At 46.2% G+C, this 22,222-nt stretch overlaps 1 protein-coding gene across 1 annotated transcript in view; it reads left to right on the top strand.

Annotated features, from left to right (window-relative positions):
* Positions 1-6,656, top strand: part of VSTM4 (V-set and transmembrane domain containing 4) — a 142,151-nt gene extending 135,495 nt beyond the window's left edge. The window contains exon 8 of the mRNA XM_068257992.1: positions 6,137-6,656. Coding sequence (XP_068114093.1) covers positions 6,137-6,328 — 192 coding nt within the window. The 3' untranslated portion in view covers positions 6,329-6,656. The remainder of the gene's footprint in view (positions 1-6,136) is intronic.
* Positions 6,657-22,222: the final 15,566 nt, after the last annotated feature.

Genomic DNA, 22,222 nt, shown 5'->3' with positions numbered 1-22,222 from the left:
CATGGTCACATGGACCCATTCACCCACCGCATGATCCAGCCCACGCTCCACGTTGGCCATCGCGAAGCGGTGCAGTGCTGGGATGGCCGTGCATGAGAAGTAGTACCGGCTGGATATTGGCCAATCCGGCGCTGCGCTCTGCAGGAGCGCACACATGTCGCTCCCCTCCTGCACAAAGGGGTACGGGAGGAGCTGGGAAGACATGGCCCGTGCAAGAAGGCCGTTCAGCTGGCGGATGCGATGGCTTCTGGGAGGCTGAGCCTTTACCACAAAGGACTCACTCAGCAGCGTCTGTTGGAGGGACTGGCTGCCTGAACAGGCCTCAGTGTCGGCAGGGGTGGCAAAGGGGGGGTTCTGGTGGTGCTTTTGGCCAGAGCACTGTCAGCGCCAGCTTCCTTCAGCCTCTTGAACTCCTCATGCTCAACATAATGCTTTTTGGCAAGATGATCAATGAAGCTGGAGGTGCCGTAGTTGGAGGGTTTACAACCTCTGCTCAGCTTCATCTAGCACACATTGCAACTGACAAACTGGCTGTCCACTGAAGGCAGGTCAAAAAACTGCCAAATTGGGGATAGAAATTTGCCCTTACGCCCTGAATGGGCTGCTGCTGCTTTTTTTCGGCCTGCGGTGGTTGGGCCTGCGGTGGTTGGGGCCCGGGGTTGAGTGGTGCGGCTGGTGGTAGCGGCAGAAAATAACGCAGCAGGCTGTGGGTCCCGCATTCCACGCCCACTGCTGCTCCTGCCAATGTCAGCGATGCTGACCCATGCATGCCTCCTCCTCTTCAGACTCAGAGCCAACATTCCCCTCCTGTGGTTGGTAGTCATGGTCCTTTCTCTCGTCATCATCATAATTATTATCACCAGCATCATAAACATCATACTCCCCCTCCTCAAACAATTGCTGGGATGTTGATGACCCCCCCAAACTCCTCTTCTGCTGACACCTCAGGGAACGAATCCCCCCCAACAATAACGGTCAACATCTTTGACTCCTCCGCAAACCTCATTGTGGCCAGATTGTCAGTGGTGGCAACAGCCCTCATTGCGCTTGCGGTGTCTGGACTACAGAGCGCACTGACTGAGGGTAGGCTGCCCGCTGGGGTCGACATGATGACCGACGAGTCCCCATGCACTGCTGGGCGGGTGCTGCTGCTCCTGCGAACAGGAGTGGTGGTGGAGGTGTGTGTTGTAGAGGTGGTGGTAGCCTGCTCGTCATCCACCATCAGCTGCATCAAAGGCTCGGCGTCTTTCTCCTCCAATTTGCAGCGCCGTCCCTGCCGAAAAATGGCCACTACACGCTGCTGCGCCTCTGCAGCGTGACTCTCCCTATCAGCTGGGTGCCCCGTGCGTCCACGGCCAGGAGCTAGAGGCGGAATGGACACTGGTGCGGCAGAACTGCTGGCGGTGATGGTGCCAGCAATGTTCCCTCTCTTCTTGGCCTTCCCCCCGGCTCGCACAAGTGCAAGTTTGTGTGATGATTGATGATGTCACCAGATGGATGTGGGGTACTTGCATTTTATTCAAATCGGGGTAATTGGTGTTGGACTTGAATGAATCTGCACGGAGTGACAGACAGCAGAGTAGAACACAGTGTGCACACTAACAGATGGCCTGTCACACTGACACTTAGAGTCAGCAGCACAACAGAAATGCAGTAGTCACACAGATAGTACTACTCTAACAACTAGCACTGCGGTACTGAATAACTACACAATAATACAGTAATCCTCCCTATGCCCTAAACTATACTGTGTAGCTAAGGCAATAGCACAGGCCTGGCCTGTGTGCACAAACAGCAGACACGGACACCTAACTGGCAGAGCTGCTGCAGGTTGCAGCAGAGACTGTCACAGCTCACAGACAGTCAGACACACACACTAACTACAATCACAATACAACACACTACTAGCTAAAAAACAATAACACAGTCTTATAGTACAGGTGTTAAGGTGTAAAAACGCTGGGTTTAACACAGTATAATGCACTTGCTTTAGCCAAACACACTGGAGTTGTCTCTCAGTGGCAGTCACAAAGCTGATGCGGCTCGATTGATAAGATCCGACAGGACGGATCTCCGCACCGCCGATTCCCTGCTCAATCCCCGCGAGGGGACAATGGCAGGGAATCGTGCGGGAGATAAGCGGCGCCGGCGGGGATGAGCGGGCACGAGCGGGGATTCGAATGCAGCGCACGCGCGGCGAGCGGGGACGCGGCGGGCACGCGGAAGAGGCGATCCGGCGGCTAATCGAGCCGCCGGATCGCTACAATGTCCCATGGTGTAGATGGGGCTTTACAGCTCAGCTCTGAGCATCTACTGTTCGATTGTGCTTGCCTCACAGAGATGTAAGTCGCTGCTTCAAGAAGTCCTAATTAGACTGACTCTTGTGCACACCTGGATCACCAATCATCGGTCTGGAATCGGCCTAGGGTTTCAGGCACTAACTGTAAGAACCTATACGTTGGTTGCTATGGGCAACAGCACAACACACCTTTTACTCCAGCACCGGCAACTCATTAGAGCTGCAACTCACAGCGACAGCATACAGGAGATAGAGCGGAGACAGCCACCTTCATCTTTAAGGGGTTTATTCAGCAATCAGGCATCTTTTGTTACATGTTGATTTCTTCAGAGTACAAACAGTCATTCCTATGTCCTATGTACATCACATATATTTACAGCATACAGACATGAAGCTATTATTCTAAATAGTAAGCGTAGAGAGCAGGATTGCATGCAGAAGTCGAAGTAAAGTAGCCTCTCTGCCATCCCGTCTCTTACTTTTATATGAACATCAAAGAGTTAAATTCTGACATTACCTGAGCCATTCCCCCAAACCTACAATTGGCGGGCATGAGACCCACATCATCATCTAGTACACCAGTGCTTTACACCCTAGATGCACATAATGCAATGTTTTCCAAACATCGGCTATGTTTACCATTTCGTAGTCTCAATGTTGGGACATTTAGACCTGAAAACATATTATGTGTCCTTTTAGAGGAACAAGCTTCTTGTAAATGACTGCATAATTTCTCTCCGAGAAACTATGCTTACAGAGACCCTGCATCTCAAGTCTTTACTAGACTTTAGTACCTGAGGCCTAGAATTCAAGTTATTCTAACAAGGGGGAGGCTTGCCCGCCCCTCTCCTCCAGAGCCTCCCCTACCACAGACCATGTGGGCTGGTATAGCTCAGGGGGTGAAGTCCCATGTGGCCAAAGCTCCACATTCTGGCTATCCCAGCCAGCATGGGGACGGGAGATTAAAGAGACTCCGTAACAAAAATTGCATCCTGTTTTTATCATCCTACAAGTTCCAAAAGCTATTCTAATGTGTTCTGGCTTACTGCAGCACGTTCTACTATCACCATCTCTGTAATAAATCAACTTATCTCTCTCTTGTCAGACTTGTCAGCCTGTGTCTGGAAGGCTGCCAAGTTCTTCAGTGTTGTGGTTCTGTGATGCATCTCCCCCCTCCAGGCCCCTCTCTGCACACTGCCTGTGTATTATTTAGATTAGGGCAGCTTCTCTCTTCTCTCTTATCTTTTACAAGCTGGATAAATCCTCCTCTGAGCTGGCTGGGCTTTCACATACTGAGGAATTACATACAGGCAGAGCTGTCTGCACTCTGCAGGAAGAAACAGCCTGACACTTCAGTGGAAGATAGCTGCAGGGGGAAAGAAACACACAAATGATCTCTTGAGATTCAAAAGGAAGGGTGTATACAGCTTGCTTGTGTATGAATGTATTTTCTATGTGTGGACATACTGTACATCAACCTACTTCCTGTTTTGGTGGCCATTTTGTTTGTTTATTAACAAACTTTTTAAAACTGTTTTTAACCACTTTTAATGCGCCGAGGAGCGACGAAATTGTGACAGAGGGTAATAGGAGATGTCCCCTAACGCACTGGTATGTTTACTTTTGTGCGATTTTAACAATACAGATTCTCTTTAAAGAGTCTCGGGAGGGGGACCCCATGTCATTTTTTAAACATTTCACAGACTCTGAACATATAAAAAAAAATTACATTTATAAACATGTTTTTACATTATCTGCCATTTTACCACATTTAAATAGTAATTTTTTTCCTCTAATTTTAACATCAATTATCTCAAAAACTACAAGGTCTTTTTCATCTTATTTCCCCTTTCCTCAACTTACCCTGCAAATTTGATGTTTCTAGCATGTACGGGAGCGTTGCTATTTGCTTTAACTGCTAATTATATTATATATAGTCATAATTTCAACTCGTAATTATGCATGCAACGCATAATTCCGACTCATAATAACCGTTATGAGCATCACTGCTTCTGAGCCCTTCTGTTCTCCTGCAGTGGATTCTGTAATCCAGCCCAGTCACGTTCCACTGTGCATGTGCAGTCCTGGGCTGACCACGCACAACACCCAACCGAAACCTCATGGCTGGTAGCGTTCTGCACAAGTGATGTGTCAAACGATGGGAGAATGCTGATCGACCAGATGAACTACAGGGGACTGGAGGAAGCTCCTTGGCTGTGGCTACTGTACACATCTGAGTAGGAGCATGATCTCACAGGGAACAGAGTGCACAGAGGCAGAGCAAGAGCATTAGAGGGCACAGCATGACAGCAGAGGGGTCCCTAGCAAAAACTGAGGATGGGGACAGGTAAGAAGCCCTCCAGATACTCTGTAGCTACTTTAGGACTTTCATTTCTAAAGGGGGGAGGGGACACAGTGAACAACATCATTTAGTTTGTTAGCAATTTTAAAGTGCTGTATATTCACTCACAGCCTGCAGCTTTTTTCTCCCCCTCCGGTATCCACCAGACATCATCTGAGAGACAATCACTGTGCCAAGCAGAAAACTTTTTTGGGTGGGGCGGAGAAGTTCTCCTCCATACATTAGCCCCAGCAGCTCGGCAAGACCTCAGACCTCCCCATTCAACACTCCTGGCTGGGCTCAGGACTGGCTGACGTCACATGACTTGGCTGCCCGCTGTCCTGGAAGCCACCTGGAACTGGCCTGCTGTAACCGCTGACGCCACTTGGGAGCATCTGCATGCTGGATGCTACAGGCTCTCTTCAGTCTCACACTGCACCGCTCGTATCCGGCAACTGTGGCTGCTCTGCTGCTCACACAGGCTCAGGCAGACAGTCAGAGTGGGACAGCTGGGGAATTACAGAGAGGGTGAGCTGAGCCAGCTCTTATAGCAGGTGACAGGGCCCACCCCTTGGAATGTCGCGATTTCTGTCACCCTAGTCCCGGGCCTTGGGGGCCTGCCCAGGTGGGCAGGGGTTTGCATGAGACCCCCAGAATATATCTTCCCAGGTAGTAAAGGATCTGTATACCAAGTTTTGTTGAAATCGGCCAAGGCGTTTTTGAGTCATCATACACACACGCACACACATACATCCGATTTTATATATATATATATATATATATATATATATATATATATATATATATATATATATATGTATATATATATATAGAACGAGAGAGAGAGAGAGAGAGAGAGAGAGAGATACATTTGTCACAACCTCAAAAAAACTTTCATGTTGTCATTATGGGGTGTTGTGTGTTTAACACTGAGGGAAAAATTAATTTAATCAGTTTTGGAATAAGGCTGTAACATAACTAAATGTGGAAAAAGTGATGCACTGTGAATACTTTCTGGATGCACTGTATCTGACTGCTAGAGATTTTTCCCTTTTAAGGCTTATTGGTTCTAGCCCGTAAAGGTTTTTCAACTTCCTCTGGATCAACTGTGAATGTGTGGGTTCAGGACAGTGGTCTTTTTTTTCTGGCTGAACTTAAGGGGTGGATGTTTTTTTTTTGGTTTTTTTTTACCAAAATATGTAACTATAGCAGAAGGGGGAATGTGAGCTTACAGGCTTCATAACATCTTGATATTGCTCCAAATGTTCTTTATTACAAAGGTGTTTTTATAAAAATTAAAAGCCAGTTAACAAACTTGCTGGCATAATGGTTAACATTTGTAGATATCTGACTGCTATCCATTTTCCAACTCTAAACAACCTGCCCCCTCTCCCATTAGTACTTTAAACAAAAGTCCAAAACAGTACGCTTTGTGTATATTAACATTTGTCAAAAATGCTACATTTTCAGAAATTTTGTCTATAACCTTTTTACAGCCCCGCCTTGCCGAAGAAAAATTAGCCTACGCAGAACTGGAGCTTATAAATCTTAAGCCAGCTGTGAAGGACTTCACTACAAATACAGTGTATGCACAAATATTGTTTGAAGAAAACATTTTAAAACAAAATACTGATACTGAAGGTCAAGCAACCGGTATTGTAAATACTGCTGACATGTACATAAAATAAAGAAAAAAATGTTTTGGGTCTATTGATTGCCACGTTATCTGTGCATTGCAACACTTTATGGAGTCTAAATAATGCCAGAAAACTGCTGCATAGGGTCCCAAAATTTGATTGAACTGACTCCTGAGGTGAGTTAATTGACGTGGAATGCTTATTGTGAAAAAGGACTTAATTTCTTTCCATTATCTCAACTGTTCTAGCACGTTTCTTCAAAAAAAGAAGCTGATTATATTATTGTTTTTCTAAATTAGAAAAAAAGTCTTACTTCTCTGTATTTACTTTGGTATACTTTCTGTATTCATTGTGGTAATAAATGTACTATTGTTTCTTTGCTCTTTTTCCCTCATTGGTAATTCAGAAATAAAATCCACAGCACAGTACTTAAAGGACATCAGAGGTGACATGTGCCAAGAGAAGATAGATATGTGTATGTACAGTGCCAAGCACACAAATGGCTTTGTTTTGTTCCTTTTTTTTCTTTCTCTGCCTGAAAGAGTTAAACATCAGGTATGCAAGTAACAGTTTCTGTCTGGGTTGAGCGGGCGGGGGGGGGGGGGGGTCTGACTACAATGTAACCCTCACTGATAAGGAATTACAGCCATAAAACAAACTTTCCTGGCAGGAAATGGCTTCTGAGAGTAGGAAAGAGATAAAAATAGTAAAAAGTTCATAGATTTTATCTCTGGCATACTTTGATGAATGTGTTATTGAGCAGACACATTAAAACAGTAAACACTTAAAGAAAAGATTTAAATATTGTGGCAGTGTAAAAAAAGGCTTATGGGGAATTGTGCTGAAGGGAAGGTACTTTTCTCCCAGGTTCCCGTATTATGCAAGCCTGTCCCCTTAATTAACTCAGCTGAGTCTGACCTGGGAGATCAGTTAAAGGGAGGAAGAAAGTGTTGGGCGGAAAGCTGCTCACTTTGGAGCTGCTCGATCTAGAGCAGGGGTCTTCCTGTGAGCACAGGAAAAATAATGTATTTTCTGTCAGTTTGACCGTTTGTGCTAGATAGGGATACCGTATTTTATTTTGTTCAAGTTAAACAGCTGGATGGGTGTTTTACTTTTTTTTGCTCCTGTGTACATATTAGAAATAGTATTGCACACGTGTAAATAAAGGTACCCAGACCAGACATCCCGTTTTATCCAGGACAATTCCCAGACTCTGAGAAAACTGTCCCGCGCTTCAATTTCTCCCGAGAAATGTCCCAAGTTAGCTGCTGAATGTCCCAGCCAGGGGACTCTGTGTGTCCGCATGCCTCACCTACGATCTGCACCCTCAGCCAGTTAATAATCTAAAGGTGTATGATGGACGAACATTGCGAAAGAATGTTCATGGACTGTCTGCAAAAAACCCATTGACTTTAACGGCAGATGAATTTAGACGAATTTCTAAAACCTTCCGGGCATCTCTGCAGCCACATTTTTTTTAAAAAATAAGGTGTACAAAGTGTCGCAAAACCTGGGTCAGTGGCATGGCGGAGGGGGATCAAGGGTAAAATATTAATTGAAAAATGCAGAACGTATTTTACACAAAGTCTTTGTTTAATGTGCAAATGCGAAAAATCACATATAGTTTGTGGAGTTTTCTAATTAGGTCTTTAGAATGGCTGCCGTGTCTACCTGCCTAAAAATTGTTATATGCAGCCACTGTGTGAGATGTCTGAAACATTTTGCATTTATCTGCCTAAACATTTTAAATTGCAGCCACTGTGTGAGAGGTCTGAAATATTGTGCAGTTACCTACTTAAACATTTCATATTGCAGCCACAGTATGTGAGGCCTGAAAAAAATCACCTGTTACCTTCCTAATACACTGTTCTTGCAGCTACTTGAGGCCTAAAAAAATGGGCAGTTAACTTCCTAAAACATTGCTCTTGCAGCCACTGGAGGTAAGAAAAATTGGGCAATTAACTTCCGAATACATTTTTAATTTCAGCCACTGTATTTGAGGCCTGAAATAAGTGGCATTTGCCAGCCTAATAAAAATAAATAGTGATAATCAAATCTGGTTGGTGGTGGTTCAGGATAACTGTTCCTGTGGCCAGGGTGGGCATGAGGCCTGCTATAACTGGCCTGTGCCTAATTAATAATAATTTGTAAGAATCCAATTTAAGTAGGACCATGATGTGACATACTGGGTGGGGGTGATGCAATACAGCTGTTCCTGTGGCCAGGGTAGGCATCAAGCCTGCAATAACTGACATGTGCCATCCTACCTAATAAAAGGCAAGTGTCCCTGCATCCCATGTTCATGTGTCAGTGCTTTTTCATTCTGCGTATGTGCAGGGACGCAGAGACACTGCCTAGAGCTGGGGAGAATGACGCGAAGCAGAGGAGAATGGGTCCAGAAGGAGACGGGCCTGTGCCCGCACGGCGTGCATGGGTGGGTGCGCACATGGCGTGCATGGGTGCTAGAGATGGCCCGAACCTCTGATTTTTGGTTCGCGAACCGGTTCGCAAACTTCTGCAAAAAATTTGGTTTGCAGGAACTTTTGCAAACTGCAATAGACTTCAATGAGGAGGCGAACTTTGAAAACTAGAAACATTTATGCTGGCCACAAAAGTGATGGAAAAGATGTTTCAAGGTTTCTAACACCTGAGTTTTTTCAGTGATAAAAGAGGGAAAACAAATTCCAAAAAGACCTTATAGTTTTTGAGAAAATTGATTTTAAAGATCTCCTTCTGACCGTGGGAAAATTAAACGCCCCCTGACTTTAGCGGTTAATAGCAAAGCCCCTTTGAAAGCTAGAAACACCAAAATTGCTGGGAATGTTAAGTGGAATAGTGGGAACACGAATTTTTTTTTCAAAAAGACCTTATACTTTTTTAGCAAATCAATGTTAAAGTTTCAAAGAAAAAAGAGTCAATTCATTAAAAAAAAGAACCGATTCATTAAAAAGAACCGAATGATTCATGAACCACTAGTGTAGCTTAGACTGCGTCCTGAGCAGGACGTATAGCTGCCGGCTCCTGCTGTCTCTCCCCACTTGCCTTCACCTGTCACCCTCACCTAGGCTGGCACCCGGTGACAGGGGAGGAGGTGACAGGGGAGGAGGTGGGGAGAGACAGCAGGAGCCGGCAGCTATGCGTCCCAAAGGACGCATTCTCTGCTATGTGGGGGGCGTCGGAGATCTTCAATCAACTTAATTGAAGATCGCAAGATAAGAGGATACTGTATTCGTTGGATCGTTTACCGAGGATATTGGCGGGGGAATTTTTTTTTAAAGGTACAGGTAAGTATTTATGGTTAATTTAGAATAATAAAATACTTTTCTTGTGGTTGAGTTTTTATTTCATTTAACCCTTAGTGGAAATGGGTAAGGGGTACTTTGTACCCCTATACTCATTTCTCCTCCCAGGAGAAATGAGTATAGGGGTACAAAGTACCCCTTACCCATTTCCACTAAGGGTTAAATGAAATAAAAACTCAACCACAAGAAAAGTATTTTAAGGGGACTCCCAGATGCCACCATGAACCCCCCCCCCCCCCCAGGGAGTCATCGCCCCCACCTCCTCCTGGGGCACCGGAGGTGGGGAAGAGCCACTTCTCCATGGATTGGACCAGGGCTCTGGGGGGGGGGGGGAGGGGAAGGCTTGGCTGCCCCGGAGCCCCCCATACCATGGACCATGCGGGCTGGTATAGCTCAGGGTGCAAAGCCCCAGGCGGCCGGGGCTCCGCATTCTGGCTATCCCAGCCTGCATGGGGACAAGGGGTTACAGAGGCTTGGTAGGGGGGACCCCACACCATTTTTTTTTCAGATTTCCCACACTCAGCACATAAAAATTATTTTAAAAATTTATTTTTTAAAAAAGACTTCCGAGGCCACAAATGTGAAAAAAGTTAAAAACCTTTTTATAATCCAGATCCATGAAGGACGCCATCTGCGCCCTCCCGTTCATTCCGCCATGGCTCCCGCAGTAATACCAGCCCCGGTCGGGTCCCGACCCCTTCGAACGGGTCGGGTTCTCATTCCCCCCTCAATATGGCCGCCACAGATTGCCGCGGCTGTGCAGTCTGCATAGACGCGATTGCAGCTGCAAAGCTCTAAGGCCTTCTCCCACCGTGTCATCAATATGCGTGCATACATTGGATGCATCGGGAGAAGGTCCTAGAGCTGCGAAACCGCAATCGCACAGCAGCGGCAATCTGTGGCGGCCATATTGAGGGGGGAATGAGAACCCGACCCGTTCGTAGGGGTCGGGACTTGACCGAGGCTGGTATTACTGCGGGAGCCATGGCGGAATGAACGGGAGGGTACGGATGGCGTCCTCCATGGATCTGGATTATGAAAAGGTATTTAACTTTTTTCCCATTTGTGGCCTCGGAAGTCCTTTAAATATTGTTTCCTGCTACCTTTTTAACATATCCTACAAATTTGGTGTTGCTTGGTGATAACCAACCAGAGTTATAGGGGTGCAAAAGTGCTGAATTCTGCCATTGGCTTTTATTGGGCTCCCTATTTCACTTTCAAAAATCCCAAATCTTTTCAAAGGACGATGGCTCAGCAATGGCACATTTTCTAGCATTGTAAGGACTCTTAGGGGGATCATGACTGGTGAGTTTCGGGACCCTAGGCCAGAGAGGTCATAGCCTAGGGTCACAAAAACCTGTTCATTTTGGCAATGTTAATGGTGGTGATTCTGACGAACATAAATCGCAGCCATGGCCGTTAGCAATGTCTGAATCTCACGACATGTCTCACACAGGTAGAAGGCATATTGTTGTACTTGCACTCCAATGTTGGGTTCCCTACATCTCTGCAAACCAGAGTTATGGGGGTGCAAAAGTGCTAAATTCCCCCTTAGGCTTTCATTGGGCCTCCTATTTCACTTTCCAAAATCTCACATTTTTTCAAAAGGCGAAGGTTCAGCAGTGGCAAATTTTCTAGCATTGTAGGGACTCTTAGGGGGATCATGATTGGTGAGTCACAAATAGGAAATTTGTGGGAAATCTGAAAAAAAATGGCGTGGGGTCCCCCCTCCTGTGCCTCTGTAACCCCTTGTCCCCCATGCAGGCTGGGATAGCCAGAATGCGTAGCCCCGGCCGCCTGGGGCTTCGCACCGTGAGCTATACCAGCCCGCATGGTCCTTGGTATGGGGGTTTCCAGGGGGAGGGGTGGCCAGGCCTTCCCCTCCCTCTCTGGAGCCCTGGTCCAATCCATGGACAAGGGGCTCTTCCCCACCTCCAGTGGCCCAGGAGGAGGTGGGGGCGACGACTCCCTGGGGGGGTTCATGGTGGCATCTGGGAGTCCCCTTTAAGAACAGGACCCCAGATGCCCACCCCCCTCCCAAGAGAAATGAGTATAGGGGTACAAAGTACCCCTTACCCATTTCCACAAAGGGTTAAATTAAATAAAAACACAACCACGAGAAAAGTATTTTATTTTTCTAAATTAACCGTAAATACTTACCTGTACCTTTAAAAAAAAAATTCCCACGTCAATATCCGCAATAAACGATCCAACGAATACAGTATCCTCTCCACATAGCACAGAACGCGTCCTTTGAGATGCATAGCTGCCAGCTCCTGCTGTCTCTCCCCACCTCCTCACCTGTCACTCTCACCCAGCCTAGCATTTGGTGCACCCATGGGTGCACCGGGTGCCAGCCTAGGTGAGAGTGACAGGTAAAGACAGGTAAGGAGAGACAGCAGGAGCCGGCAGCTATATGTCCTGCTCAGGACGCATTCTAAGCTATACTAACGGTTCATGAATCATCCGGTTCTTTTTAATGAATCGGTTCTTTTTTTAATGGATCGACTCTTTTTTCTTTGAAACTTTAAAATCGATTTTCTCAAAAAGTATAAGGTCTTTTTGGAAAAAAAAATGTTCCTCTTGTAGTCACCGCCCTCCTCTACATACCTTGCAAATTTGGTGTTTTTACTATGTAAGGGGACTTTGCTATTAACCACTAAATTCGGCGGGCATTAAAGTCTATGGCCGAACCGAACTTTTTTTGAAAAAAGTTCCTGGTTCACTGCTGACGCGAACCACCCAAAGTTCACCTGGAACCGTTCGCCGGCGAACCGTTCAGGCCATCTCTAATGGGTGCGCGCGCAGTGTGCATGTGTAATTAAAGGGGGAGAGAGAGAGAGCAGTGCGGGGGGGGGGGGGGGGCGGATTGGGTGGGGGTCATGGACACAGCCTAGCGCCCGTTTTTAAATGGGCCTTAGGCCTAGTGTGAATAATAGTAACAATGACAATTAATCTATATCTCCGGCCAGGGAGCAATGCTGCCTAAGCTCTGCCCACATTCCCACCCAGCCCCGCCTACATTCCCACCCCACACCACTCATATTTTTGCTATGCACGGGAGACTCGGGTAAGTAATTTTATTTACAGGCACGTCTCTGACAGTGACACCCACCTTCAGATTAGTATATTCTTCTATTTTACACTTTTCACACAAAAAAGACACCATTTTGTTTTGCAAGAAAAAAGGAGGCAGTATACAGTCACTCTTTAAAGGCATAGGGCAGTTTTGTTAAGATTATTTCCAATGTGTTTGTTTATGCTATAAAAATGTACAAGTGAATCGACCCTGGAAACGCTGCAATATTACATGTATTTCTGGAGGTAATGCTGCAATAATACATGCTGTTCTGGAGGTAACACTGCAATATTACATGCTGTTCTGAAAGTAACACTGCAATATTACGTGTAGTTGAGACGGTAATACTGCAATATTACGTGATGTTATGGGGTTGAGACGGAATTTTGAAATTTCGCGTTACTATAATTACGCATGCGAAATTTGCTATTACGATGCGAAATTATGGTAGCGTAATTGCAATTAAAATCGTAATTGAAAATACCGTAAGCGTAATTTTCAACGCGTAATTTTGTGTTTCGTTCATAACGTAATTTCGCGTTAAACCATAACGTAATTTCGCATTAAATCATCCCGTAAATTCGCATTTCTTTGTAATTTCGCGAATTTCGTAATTACTTGTTAGCTATAAAAAATTACTTGTTCGCATTAGCCAATCAGAAGCGAATCAGCGGTAGTCAGACGAACGCTAACAAATTTTCGCATATAAACGCTTTTTCACGTTAAATAATGTAAAAATTAAGCATGCGCAGTTCAAGGGTGTAAACTATGCTTACAAATGTTTGCATGCAAGGCAAACGTAATTTCGTGATACCCACCGTAACGCGAAAACGACGCGAAAATTAACGCTTACAGTAATATTAACTATCGCGAAATTACGCTTACAAACGGTTGCATGCAAGGCAAACGTAATTTCACGATACCCACTGTAATGCGAGAATTACGCGAAAATTACGCTTACGCAGAATTTCGCGAAATCCTTCTTCATTACGATTATGTACTTACGGCCATAATCGTAATTACACTAATTACGCGAAATTTCGCGAAATCGTAATTAAGTCATTACGCTCATCTAATGCTGTAATATTTCATACTGTTCTGGAGGTAACGCTGCAATATTACATACAGTTCTGGAAGTAACGCTGCAATATTAGGTGTTTTGAAGGTAACGCTGCAATACTATGTGTGCTTCTGAAACGCTGCAATATTATGTGCAATTCAGGAGGTTACTCTGCAATCTTACATGTTGTTCTGGAGGTTAAACTGCAATATTACATGTTCTTCTGGAGGTAACATTGCCATATTACGTGATGTCCAACAGGTAACGCTGGCATATTACATGTGATTCTGGGGATAATGGTGCATTATTACACATGGTTTCAGAGGTAACGCTGCCATATTATGTGTGGTTCTGAAGGTAACCTTGCCATATTATGTGTGGTTCTGGAGGTAACGCCTTAACAAATATTATTTGTACTTTTGTGGATGTATATATCTTTGAGGGAGAAAATGTGGGTCCATTATTTTACAGGTGGCTCCGCCCATACCTGTCATGAACCCGCTCACTCACTGACAGTTTTCAAAAGTGGGGGCCTGGCTTAATGTCGTACCAGGGGTGTGGCTTAAGTGTTCCTCTTTCTCATCTTCAAAAGTTGTGATGTATCACTGCGTAAAATTATTGTTAAACTTGAAGAGAGCTAAAAGCAAGAATCCTGGAGCATTTCTGAGAAATATAGGGTTGGGAATCAAGAAACCCCTATGCATGCACATTTTATGTCATAATAGATCCTTAAAGAGTACACAAATTAATGCAATCTATAGGCTAAACTTATCAGAGAAACTAGGGGATTCTGATGATATATAATTAGGTAAAGAATACCGTATACGTGGATTGAACAAGCTAGTACCCCTTGGTATAATTATAGAACTTAAAGAGGAACTTCAGCCTAAACCAACATACTGTCATTAAGTTACATTAGTTATGTTAATTAAAATAGATAGGTAATATAATCTCTTACCCACCCTGTTTTAAAAGAACAGGCAAATGTTTGATTTCATGATGGCAGCCATCTTTTTGGTTGAAAGGAGGTGACAGGTAGCATGATACACAGTTCCAACTGTCCTGTGTCCTGAGCGCCTCTTCCAGTTGCTAGGCAACGTGATTAACAACATAGGAAATCCCATCATGCTCTGCAAAGCATCAGGGGAAAAATGCACTGGCTTTTTCTCTTTGATGGGTGGAGCTTAGCTAAAAATGCAACTAAAAATGATGCTTTGGTAAGAAAAACAAAGTTCTGATGCTGTGAAACTGTTAAAGAAACACCAAGCCTTTTCAGTTCTGCTAAGTAGATTTTTCGTCCGGAGGTTCACTTTAACCTAATCCCCTTCCTTCGTCAAATGACTTACAATGGTTAACTATCTAACCAACAGAAATCTGCCTATCAATGCACAGATCTGGATAGTTGAATGAAGATTGGATGCGTATGAAAATGGGTACAGTGGGATGCGAAAGTTTGGGCAACCTTGTTAATCGTCATGATTTTCCTGTATAAATCGTTAGTTGTTACGATAAAATATGTCAGTTAAATATATCATATGGTAGACACACACACTGATGTTTGAGAAGTGAAATTAAGTTTATTGGATTTACAGAAAGTGCGCAATAATTCTTTAAATAAAATTAGGCAGGTGCATAAATTTGGGCACTGTTGTCATTTTATTGATTCCAAAACCTTTAGAACTAATTATTGGAACTCAAATTGGCTTGGTAAGCTCAGTGACCCCTGACCTACATACACAGGTGAATCCAATTATGAAAAAGAGTATTTAAAGCGGAATGAAACCTAGCATTTCTTCTTTGCTCTAATAGATTATTTACAGCATATTATATGCAACCAGCATTTTTTTGCTAGAACAGCATTCAGAGGGTTACACACAGGACTTGAAAATTCAGTGCAGAGAAATCTGGCTGCATCCAAAGTTGTAGATAATGTTATCTTGTGTTTAATTGTATCAAATGAGGAATGTAAATAAACACTTCTCCTACACTGCTGGGTCCCCTGAACAAAGTCAGACAATTTAGAAAGCATTTCTGCTTGCTAGAACATGAATAAAGCAGTTATAAATAAAATGCAAAGTCAGCTTTCAGAGCAAAAAAAGTGTACTTTAGAAGCGTATAATTTCTAAATGAATACTAATACTTATGCACAAAAGCAAATATGATAACAGTATGGCATATAAAAAGTAGAAAAAAAATGTTTTTATTGAATATTATGTCAGGGTTTTATACCGCTTTAAGGGGGTCAATTGTAAGTTTCCCTCCTCTTTTAATTTTCTCTGAAGAGTAGCAACATGGGGGTCTCAAAACAACTGTCAAATGACCTGAAGATAAAGATTGTTCACCTTCATGGTTTAGGGGAAGGATACAGAAAGCTGTCTCAGAGATTTAAGCTGTCTGTTTCCACAGTTAGGAACATATTGAGGAAATAGACCACAGGCTCAGTTCAAGTTAAGGCTTGGAGTGGCAGACCAAGAAAAATCTTGGATAGACAGAAGCAACGAATGCTGGGAACAGTCAGAGTCAACCCACAGACCAGCACCAAAGACCTACAACATCATCTTGCTGCAGATGGAGTCACTGTGCATCGTTCAACCATTCGGCGCACTTTACACAAAGAGATGCTGGATGCAGAGGAAGTCTTTTCTCCGCCCACAGCACAAACATAGCTGCTTGAGGTATGCTAAAGCACATTTGGACAACCCAGCTTCATTTTGGAATAAGGTGCTGTGGACTGATGAAACTAAAATTGAGTTACTTGGGCATAACAAGGGGTGTTATGCATGGAGAAAAAAGAACACAGCATTCCATGAAAAACACATGCTACCTACAGTAAAATATGGTGGTGGTTCCATCAAGCTGTGGGGCTGTGTGGCCAGTGCAGGGACTGGGAATCTTGACAAAGTTGAGGGGCACATGGATTCCACTCAGTATCTGCAGATTCTGGAGACCAATGTCCAGGAATCAGTGGTAAAGCTGAAGCGGCTCCAGCGCTGGATCTTTCATCAAGACAACAACCCTAAACACTGCTCAAAATCCACTAGGGCATTGATGCAGAGGAACAAGTACAACATTCTGGAATGGTCATCTCAGTCCTCAGACCTGAATATAATAAAAAATGTGTGGTGTGAGTTGAATAGAGCTGTGCATGCTTGGAAGCCATCAAGCCTGAATGAACTAGAAATGTTTTGTAAAGAGGAATGGTCCAAAATACCTTCAGCCAGAATCTAGACTCTCATTGGAACCTACAGGAAGCGTTTAGAGGCTGTAATTTGTATTAAAAATAAAAAAATAAAAAAAGAGGAGGCTCCATTAAATATTGATTTCATTTCTTTGTTGTGGTGCCCAAATTTATGCACATGCCTAATTTTGTTTAACTACTTAACGACCGCCCCACGACAATGGGCGTGGTCGCAGCGGCAGCCCCAGGACTGCCTAACGCCAATTGGCGTCAAGTCCTGGGGCTCTAATTTGCATGAGATTGCATGCACGCTGCGCGCATCTCATGCTCGGAGGGTGGAGCTCCGCCCCCTCTTCAGTCTCCGAGCGGCTATTACTGCTTAGGAGACTGTTAGACAACGTGATCGCCGTCTATTTACTTGTACAGCGCTGCGATCTGCAGCAGCGCTGTACTGGGGACAGCCATGTGACAAGAGAGCGATCGGCTCTCATAGGCAGAAGCCTATGACATAGAGAAGAGGGTGTAGGCAGCGCTTCCAAATACAGAAGGCTGAACCGGAGTTGATTTAGCTGCAAAGAAGTGCAGAGCTCCAATGGACTATATTACACAACATGCATTCAAACAGGTACAGCAATGGAGGGCGTTAGCTTCAGCAATAATGTGTGCACAAATAATTTCCTACTAGACTTCCCCACGGCGGTGATGTGCCCCCTCGGGGAAGACCTAACCACTAACCTGACATTAAAAGCATAACTAACCTGGTGCAACTTATCATACAATAGTATACACATTTCTTTAAGACAGACAAACAAAAATGACAGCGCTCACAGGCTGCAACTGGCTTATAAACCATCAGGGGCGTGTACAGACCCCCAGGGGCTAAATACACGCTTTGAATCCAAATCATGACAGCCGATCGCGGGATTGGCCGGCTGGGGGGAGGGAGGGTATTTCTTAGAGAGAGAAAAAAAGCAGCATTAGTAAAAAAAAAAAAACATTAAAAAACGTTACATAAATATTTATTAAAACATAAATAAACACAAGGGGGGCGATCAGACCCCACCAACAGAGAGCTCTGTTGGTGGGGAGAAAAGGGGGGGGATTCACTTGTGTGCTGAGTTGTATGGGCCTGCAGCTATGCCTTAAAGCTGCGGTGGCCCATTTAGTTAAAATTGCTCTGGTCTTTAGGGGGGTTTTCCACTGCAGTCCTCAAGTGGTTAAACAATTATTGCACACTTTCTGTAAATTCAATAAACTTAATTTCACTTCTCAAATATTACTGCGTGTCTCTCCTATATGATATATTTAACTGACACTTTTTATCGTAACCACCAACGATTTATACAGGAAAATCATGACGATTAAGAAGGTTGCCCAAACTTTCGCATCCCACTGTATGCGAGTTAATAGGTCATACCATATCTGTACAAGCTAGTTATGCAGGTTGTTTTTGAATTAAAATATTATTTGATCATCTGCAATATCTATAAAAAGGTAATTATTGGACTCTCTTCTGAAGAGAGATTTATATCTATTAACCAGCCTGGCGTTCTATTAAGATCGCCAGGCTGGCGACCAGACGTTTTTTTTTTTTTAATAAAAAAAAAACTATTGCATGCAGCCAACTGAAAGTTGGCAGCATGAAAGCCCACTAGAGGGCGCTCCGAATGCGTGCTTCTGATCGCCTCCGTCAATCAGAAGTAACAAGAAAGGCCGCGATGAGCAGCCCTTCTTGTTATGCTTTCCTCGTCGCCATGGCGACGAGCGGAGTGACGTCATGGACGTCAGCCGACGTCCTGACGTCAGCCGCCTCCGATCCAACCCTTAGCGCTGGCCGGAACTGTTTGGTGCGGCTGCGCTGGGCTCGGGTGGCTGGGGGGACCCTCTTTCGCCACTGCACGCGGCGGATCGCCGCGCTGCGGCGGTGATCAGGTAGCACACATGGCTGGCAAAGTGCCGGCTGCGTGTGCTCCTTATTATTTCATTAAAATCGGCCCAGCAGGGCCTGAGCGGCAGCCTCCGGCGATAATGGATGAGCTGAGCTCGTCCATACCGCCCAGCTGGATAAACAGGAAATAAAATCTGGCATTGTGTCAAAATAATTACCCTTGCAAGACTGCTTGTATGTATTTTCTGATAGCCTGCAAATATATACTGTATATCTAGAGCAGGGGTCTCAAACTCAATTTACTTGGGGGCCGCAGGAGGCAAAGCCCCTTCACAGAGAGGGGCGGGGAGAGGCGGCGATTGACGTCAGGAGGGGCAGAGCTGAAGCTGAAAGCTCTGCCTCTTCCAGGAAATGCCAGCGGATTGCCCCCCGGGCGATTTGGGGGCTCTGCAGCCCTCGTTTAGCGGCGGGGATGCGGTGGATTACTTGGGAGCACTGAAGCAAACTATAAGGAAGCTTTTGCCAGCGAGGGCCACAAAATATTGTATCGAGGGCCGCAAATGGCCCGCGGGCCATGAGTTTGAGACCCCTGATCTAGAGGAAACAGCCATGGATGTCTTTTGAACTTATAATAACAAGTCTATGTATACTCTGCTTAGCTGCTAATTGAATTGACCACGCCGTCTTGCTGCAGGAATTGTAGATGAGGGACCTCCTCATCCAGCATATCCCCCATTGGCACTGCATAATGCCTGCAAACAGCCTTTGATCACCAAAACTGTAAGTATACCGGTGGTTGATACCATTATGCCAGCCATGCTGTACCAGCAGTAATAGCGCATGTCACATGATGCGCAATACAGAGCGGATGCACTTTATGGTGGTTGGCCATCATTACACGTACTTTTGTGAAAAGGAACTGTCTCAACAACTAGGCAGAAAGGCCCGGACTGGGACCGCAGGGCTTGGGGAGGGCAGGCATGATGAGGCTAAACTTGCCTCCAGCATTGCAGGGGTTAATCTGTGCAGCATTGCACAGGGGGACAGGAGGGCCAATGGGAAGAGGGTACAGGAAAGGGGTTGGAGCTGCGGGAAAAGGGACTATTTATACGGGGGGTGAAGTTAACCCCCCTTCAGGGAATCGCCTCTGGACAAGCTGCAGGACGGGCATTCCCTTACCTCTCAAGATGGATATTGAGGCCCTGGTCCGTCGGATCCGGGATGAGGCGGCTGTCCGGGGAGCTGACTGGGTCTCCGGTCAGCTTGGCATGCTGGATGCAGCTCCAGCTTCGGCCACAGCCGGGACATCCACGAGGGCTCGGGTAAGCCGCCCCCCCCCCCACCCGAGCGCCTCAGTCCTGATGTCTCCCCCAGGGCTCAGCGTCACTTTGGGAGCCCCTCCGGGGACCCTCCAGCCCCGCCTGCTAAGCGCAACAAGTCCAGCGGCAAGCAGGGGGCTGGGAGGAATCCTAAGCAGCGACGGAGCTCTTCTGGCAGTGCAACCAAGAAGTCTTCCCCGGCAGCACCGCCGGCGTCTTCCAGTTCCCCTACAGCGGCAGTTCCCGGCAAGGGAAAGCGGCCTGCTCAGCGCAGGAAGGGTTCCGGAGCGGGTGCCTCCACCCGCAGTAAGACGGCGGCCAATCCAGGTGGGCCGTCTCATCCTTCTGGCGCATCATCTTCCAGCTCGGCTGGGCCATCCTCGGCTGCCACACCTGGTGTGCAGGTTCCTACATCTGGGCAGGCCTTGCAGCTCCCGGCGCTTGGCACCAAGGCTGTCCAGTCCCCTGGGCAGGCCTCCCCTCACAATCCCCCCAGCACCAACGGCCAGCAAGTGGGTCAGAATGATGGTGGACCCCAGTCCAGAGGTGAAGCTCCAGGAAGCCCTCCTCGAGGAGTCGCCGGGGCTTCCTCCAGGCAGAGCTCTTGCTCCTCCTCGGAGGGTGAAATATCGGATGATGGCCTCCCTGACGGATCCGGAATGTCGGCTGACCTGGGCTCAAGCTCGGTGCAGCCAGGTGAGATGTCAGGGGATGTGCATGCTAGTTAAGGGGGTAGGGGGAAGCGGGCTAGGGTGGGTGCAGGAGATGTTGCTGTACCTTCGCTTGCGGTGTCTCCCGTTGCTGATGTCTCCCCTCCCTCTGCTTCTGCATTGTCATTTGTCAATTCATTGTTGTTGGGGTTGCGGGAGGTCTTAAAGGTGACGCCGGCCTCTAATTTACCTAATCCGGCGGCCGCTTGGGTATGTAGTCCAGGAGGGTTAGTGGGTGCGGCAGTGCCACAGGTAGCCTTACCCCCCCCCCTCCCCCGGTACCTACTGTTTCAGCAGGGTCACCCCCTCCTCCCCCTACATCGGGTGCGGTTGTTATTCCCTCTCCCACGCCCGGGTCTGATCAGGTTCAGCTGGCGGAGGTATATCTTTGCTTTGAGGGTCCTCTGGGTTTGCATCTGAAGCCAGAGGTTAAGGAACGTATTTGGAAAGGGGAATATGTTGAAATATTCTCCCTACTTCCTTTAGAGAAATTTAATCTTGACAGGGCTAAGCCTGATGAGACTAAAAAAGAAGAGGAGGAGCGCAGACGCTATGGGCTGATCCCGCGCACATTTCAAAATTGGCTACAGGCCTTTTCTATACTGGCGGGAGTGATTGGGGAACGGCAGCCAGAATGCTGTACAGCGTTATTTTGTTACCTTGAATGTATAGGTAAAGCTTACCGGGCTTATGGTGGCACAGCGTGGCTGCACTACGATGAGCAATTCCGGCAGCGCAAGGCGGTTCGTCCCGTGGTCCATTGGGACCATAGGGATATCATTCTTTGGATGGAATTAACTATGCCGTCGGGACGCAGCAGTCAGTCCTTTCAAGGTGGAGCCAGCAGTTCAGGAACCTCTGGACAGCTGGCCGCAAAGAAAAAAGGATTGTGCTGGCAATTTAACGAGGGTTCGTGTAGATTTGGGAATTCATGCTGTTTCAAGCACGAGTGCTCCTCCTGTGGTGGCAATCACGCCTCTTGCAGGTGCTTTAAAGCGAGTAAGGGACGTTCTGCCGATCCTTCAAGTAAAAGGGAGGACTCCGGTGAAAGTGCAAGGGATGGAGCGTTATCTAAGTAGGTATCCGGATGTTAAGGCTGCCTCCTTTTTATTGCATGGTTTTACTGACGGTTTTGTTATCCCTAGCACTTGCTCCTCCACCGTGTCCCCCCCCCCCATTTCGTAACCTGAAATCGGTAGCCCTGCGCCCGGACGTCATTTCTCAGTTGGCCAAGGAGGTTTCCTTGGGGCTGGTACCCAAGAAGGAACCAAACGCGTTTCGACTCCACCATCTCTCCTATCCCAAGGGCGCGTCGGTGAACGACGGTATAGATCTGGGTGAAACATCAGTCGTTTACACGTCTTTTGACGAGGCAGTTAAATGGGTTAGGACAAGGAACGCTATTGGCA

The sequence above is a fragment of the Hyperolius riggenbachi genome, chromosome 10 (genome assembly GCF_040937935.1).
Source record: "Hyperolius riggenbachi isolate aHypRig1 chromosome 10, aHypRig1.pri, whole genome shotgun sequence".
In the NCBI taxonomy this organism is placed as follows: Eukaryota; Metazoa; Chordata; class Amphibia; order Anura; family Hyperoliidae; genus Hyperolius; species Hyperolius riggenbachi.
Note: the sequence above shows the minus strand (reverse complement) of the source record. Positions and strands in the feature narration are given on the sequence as shown.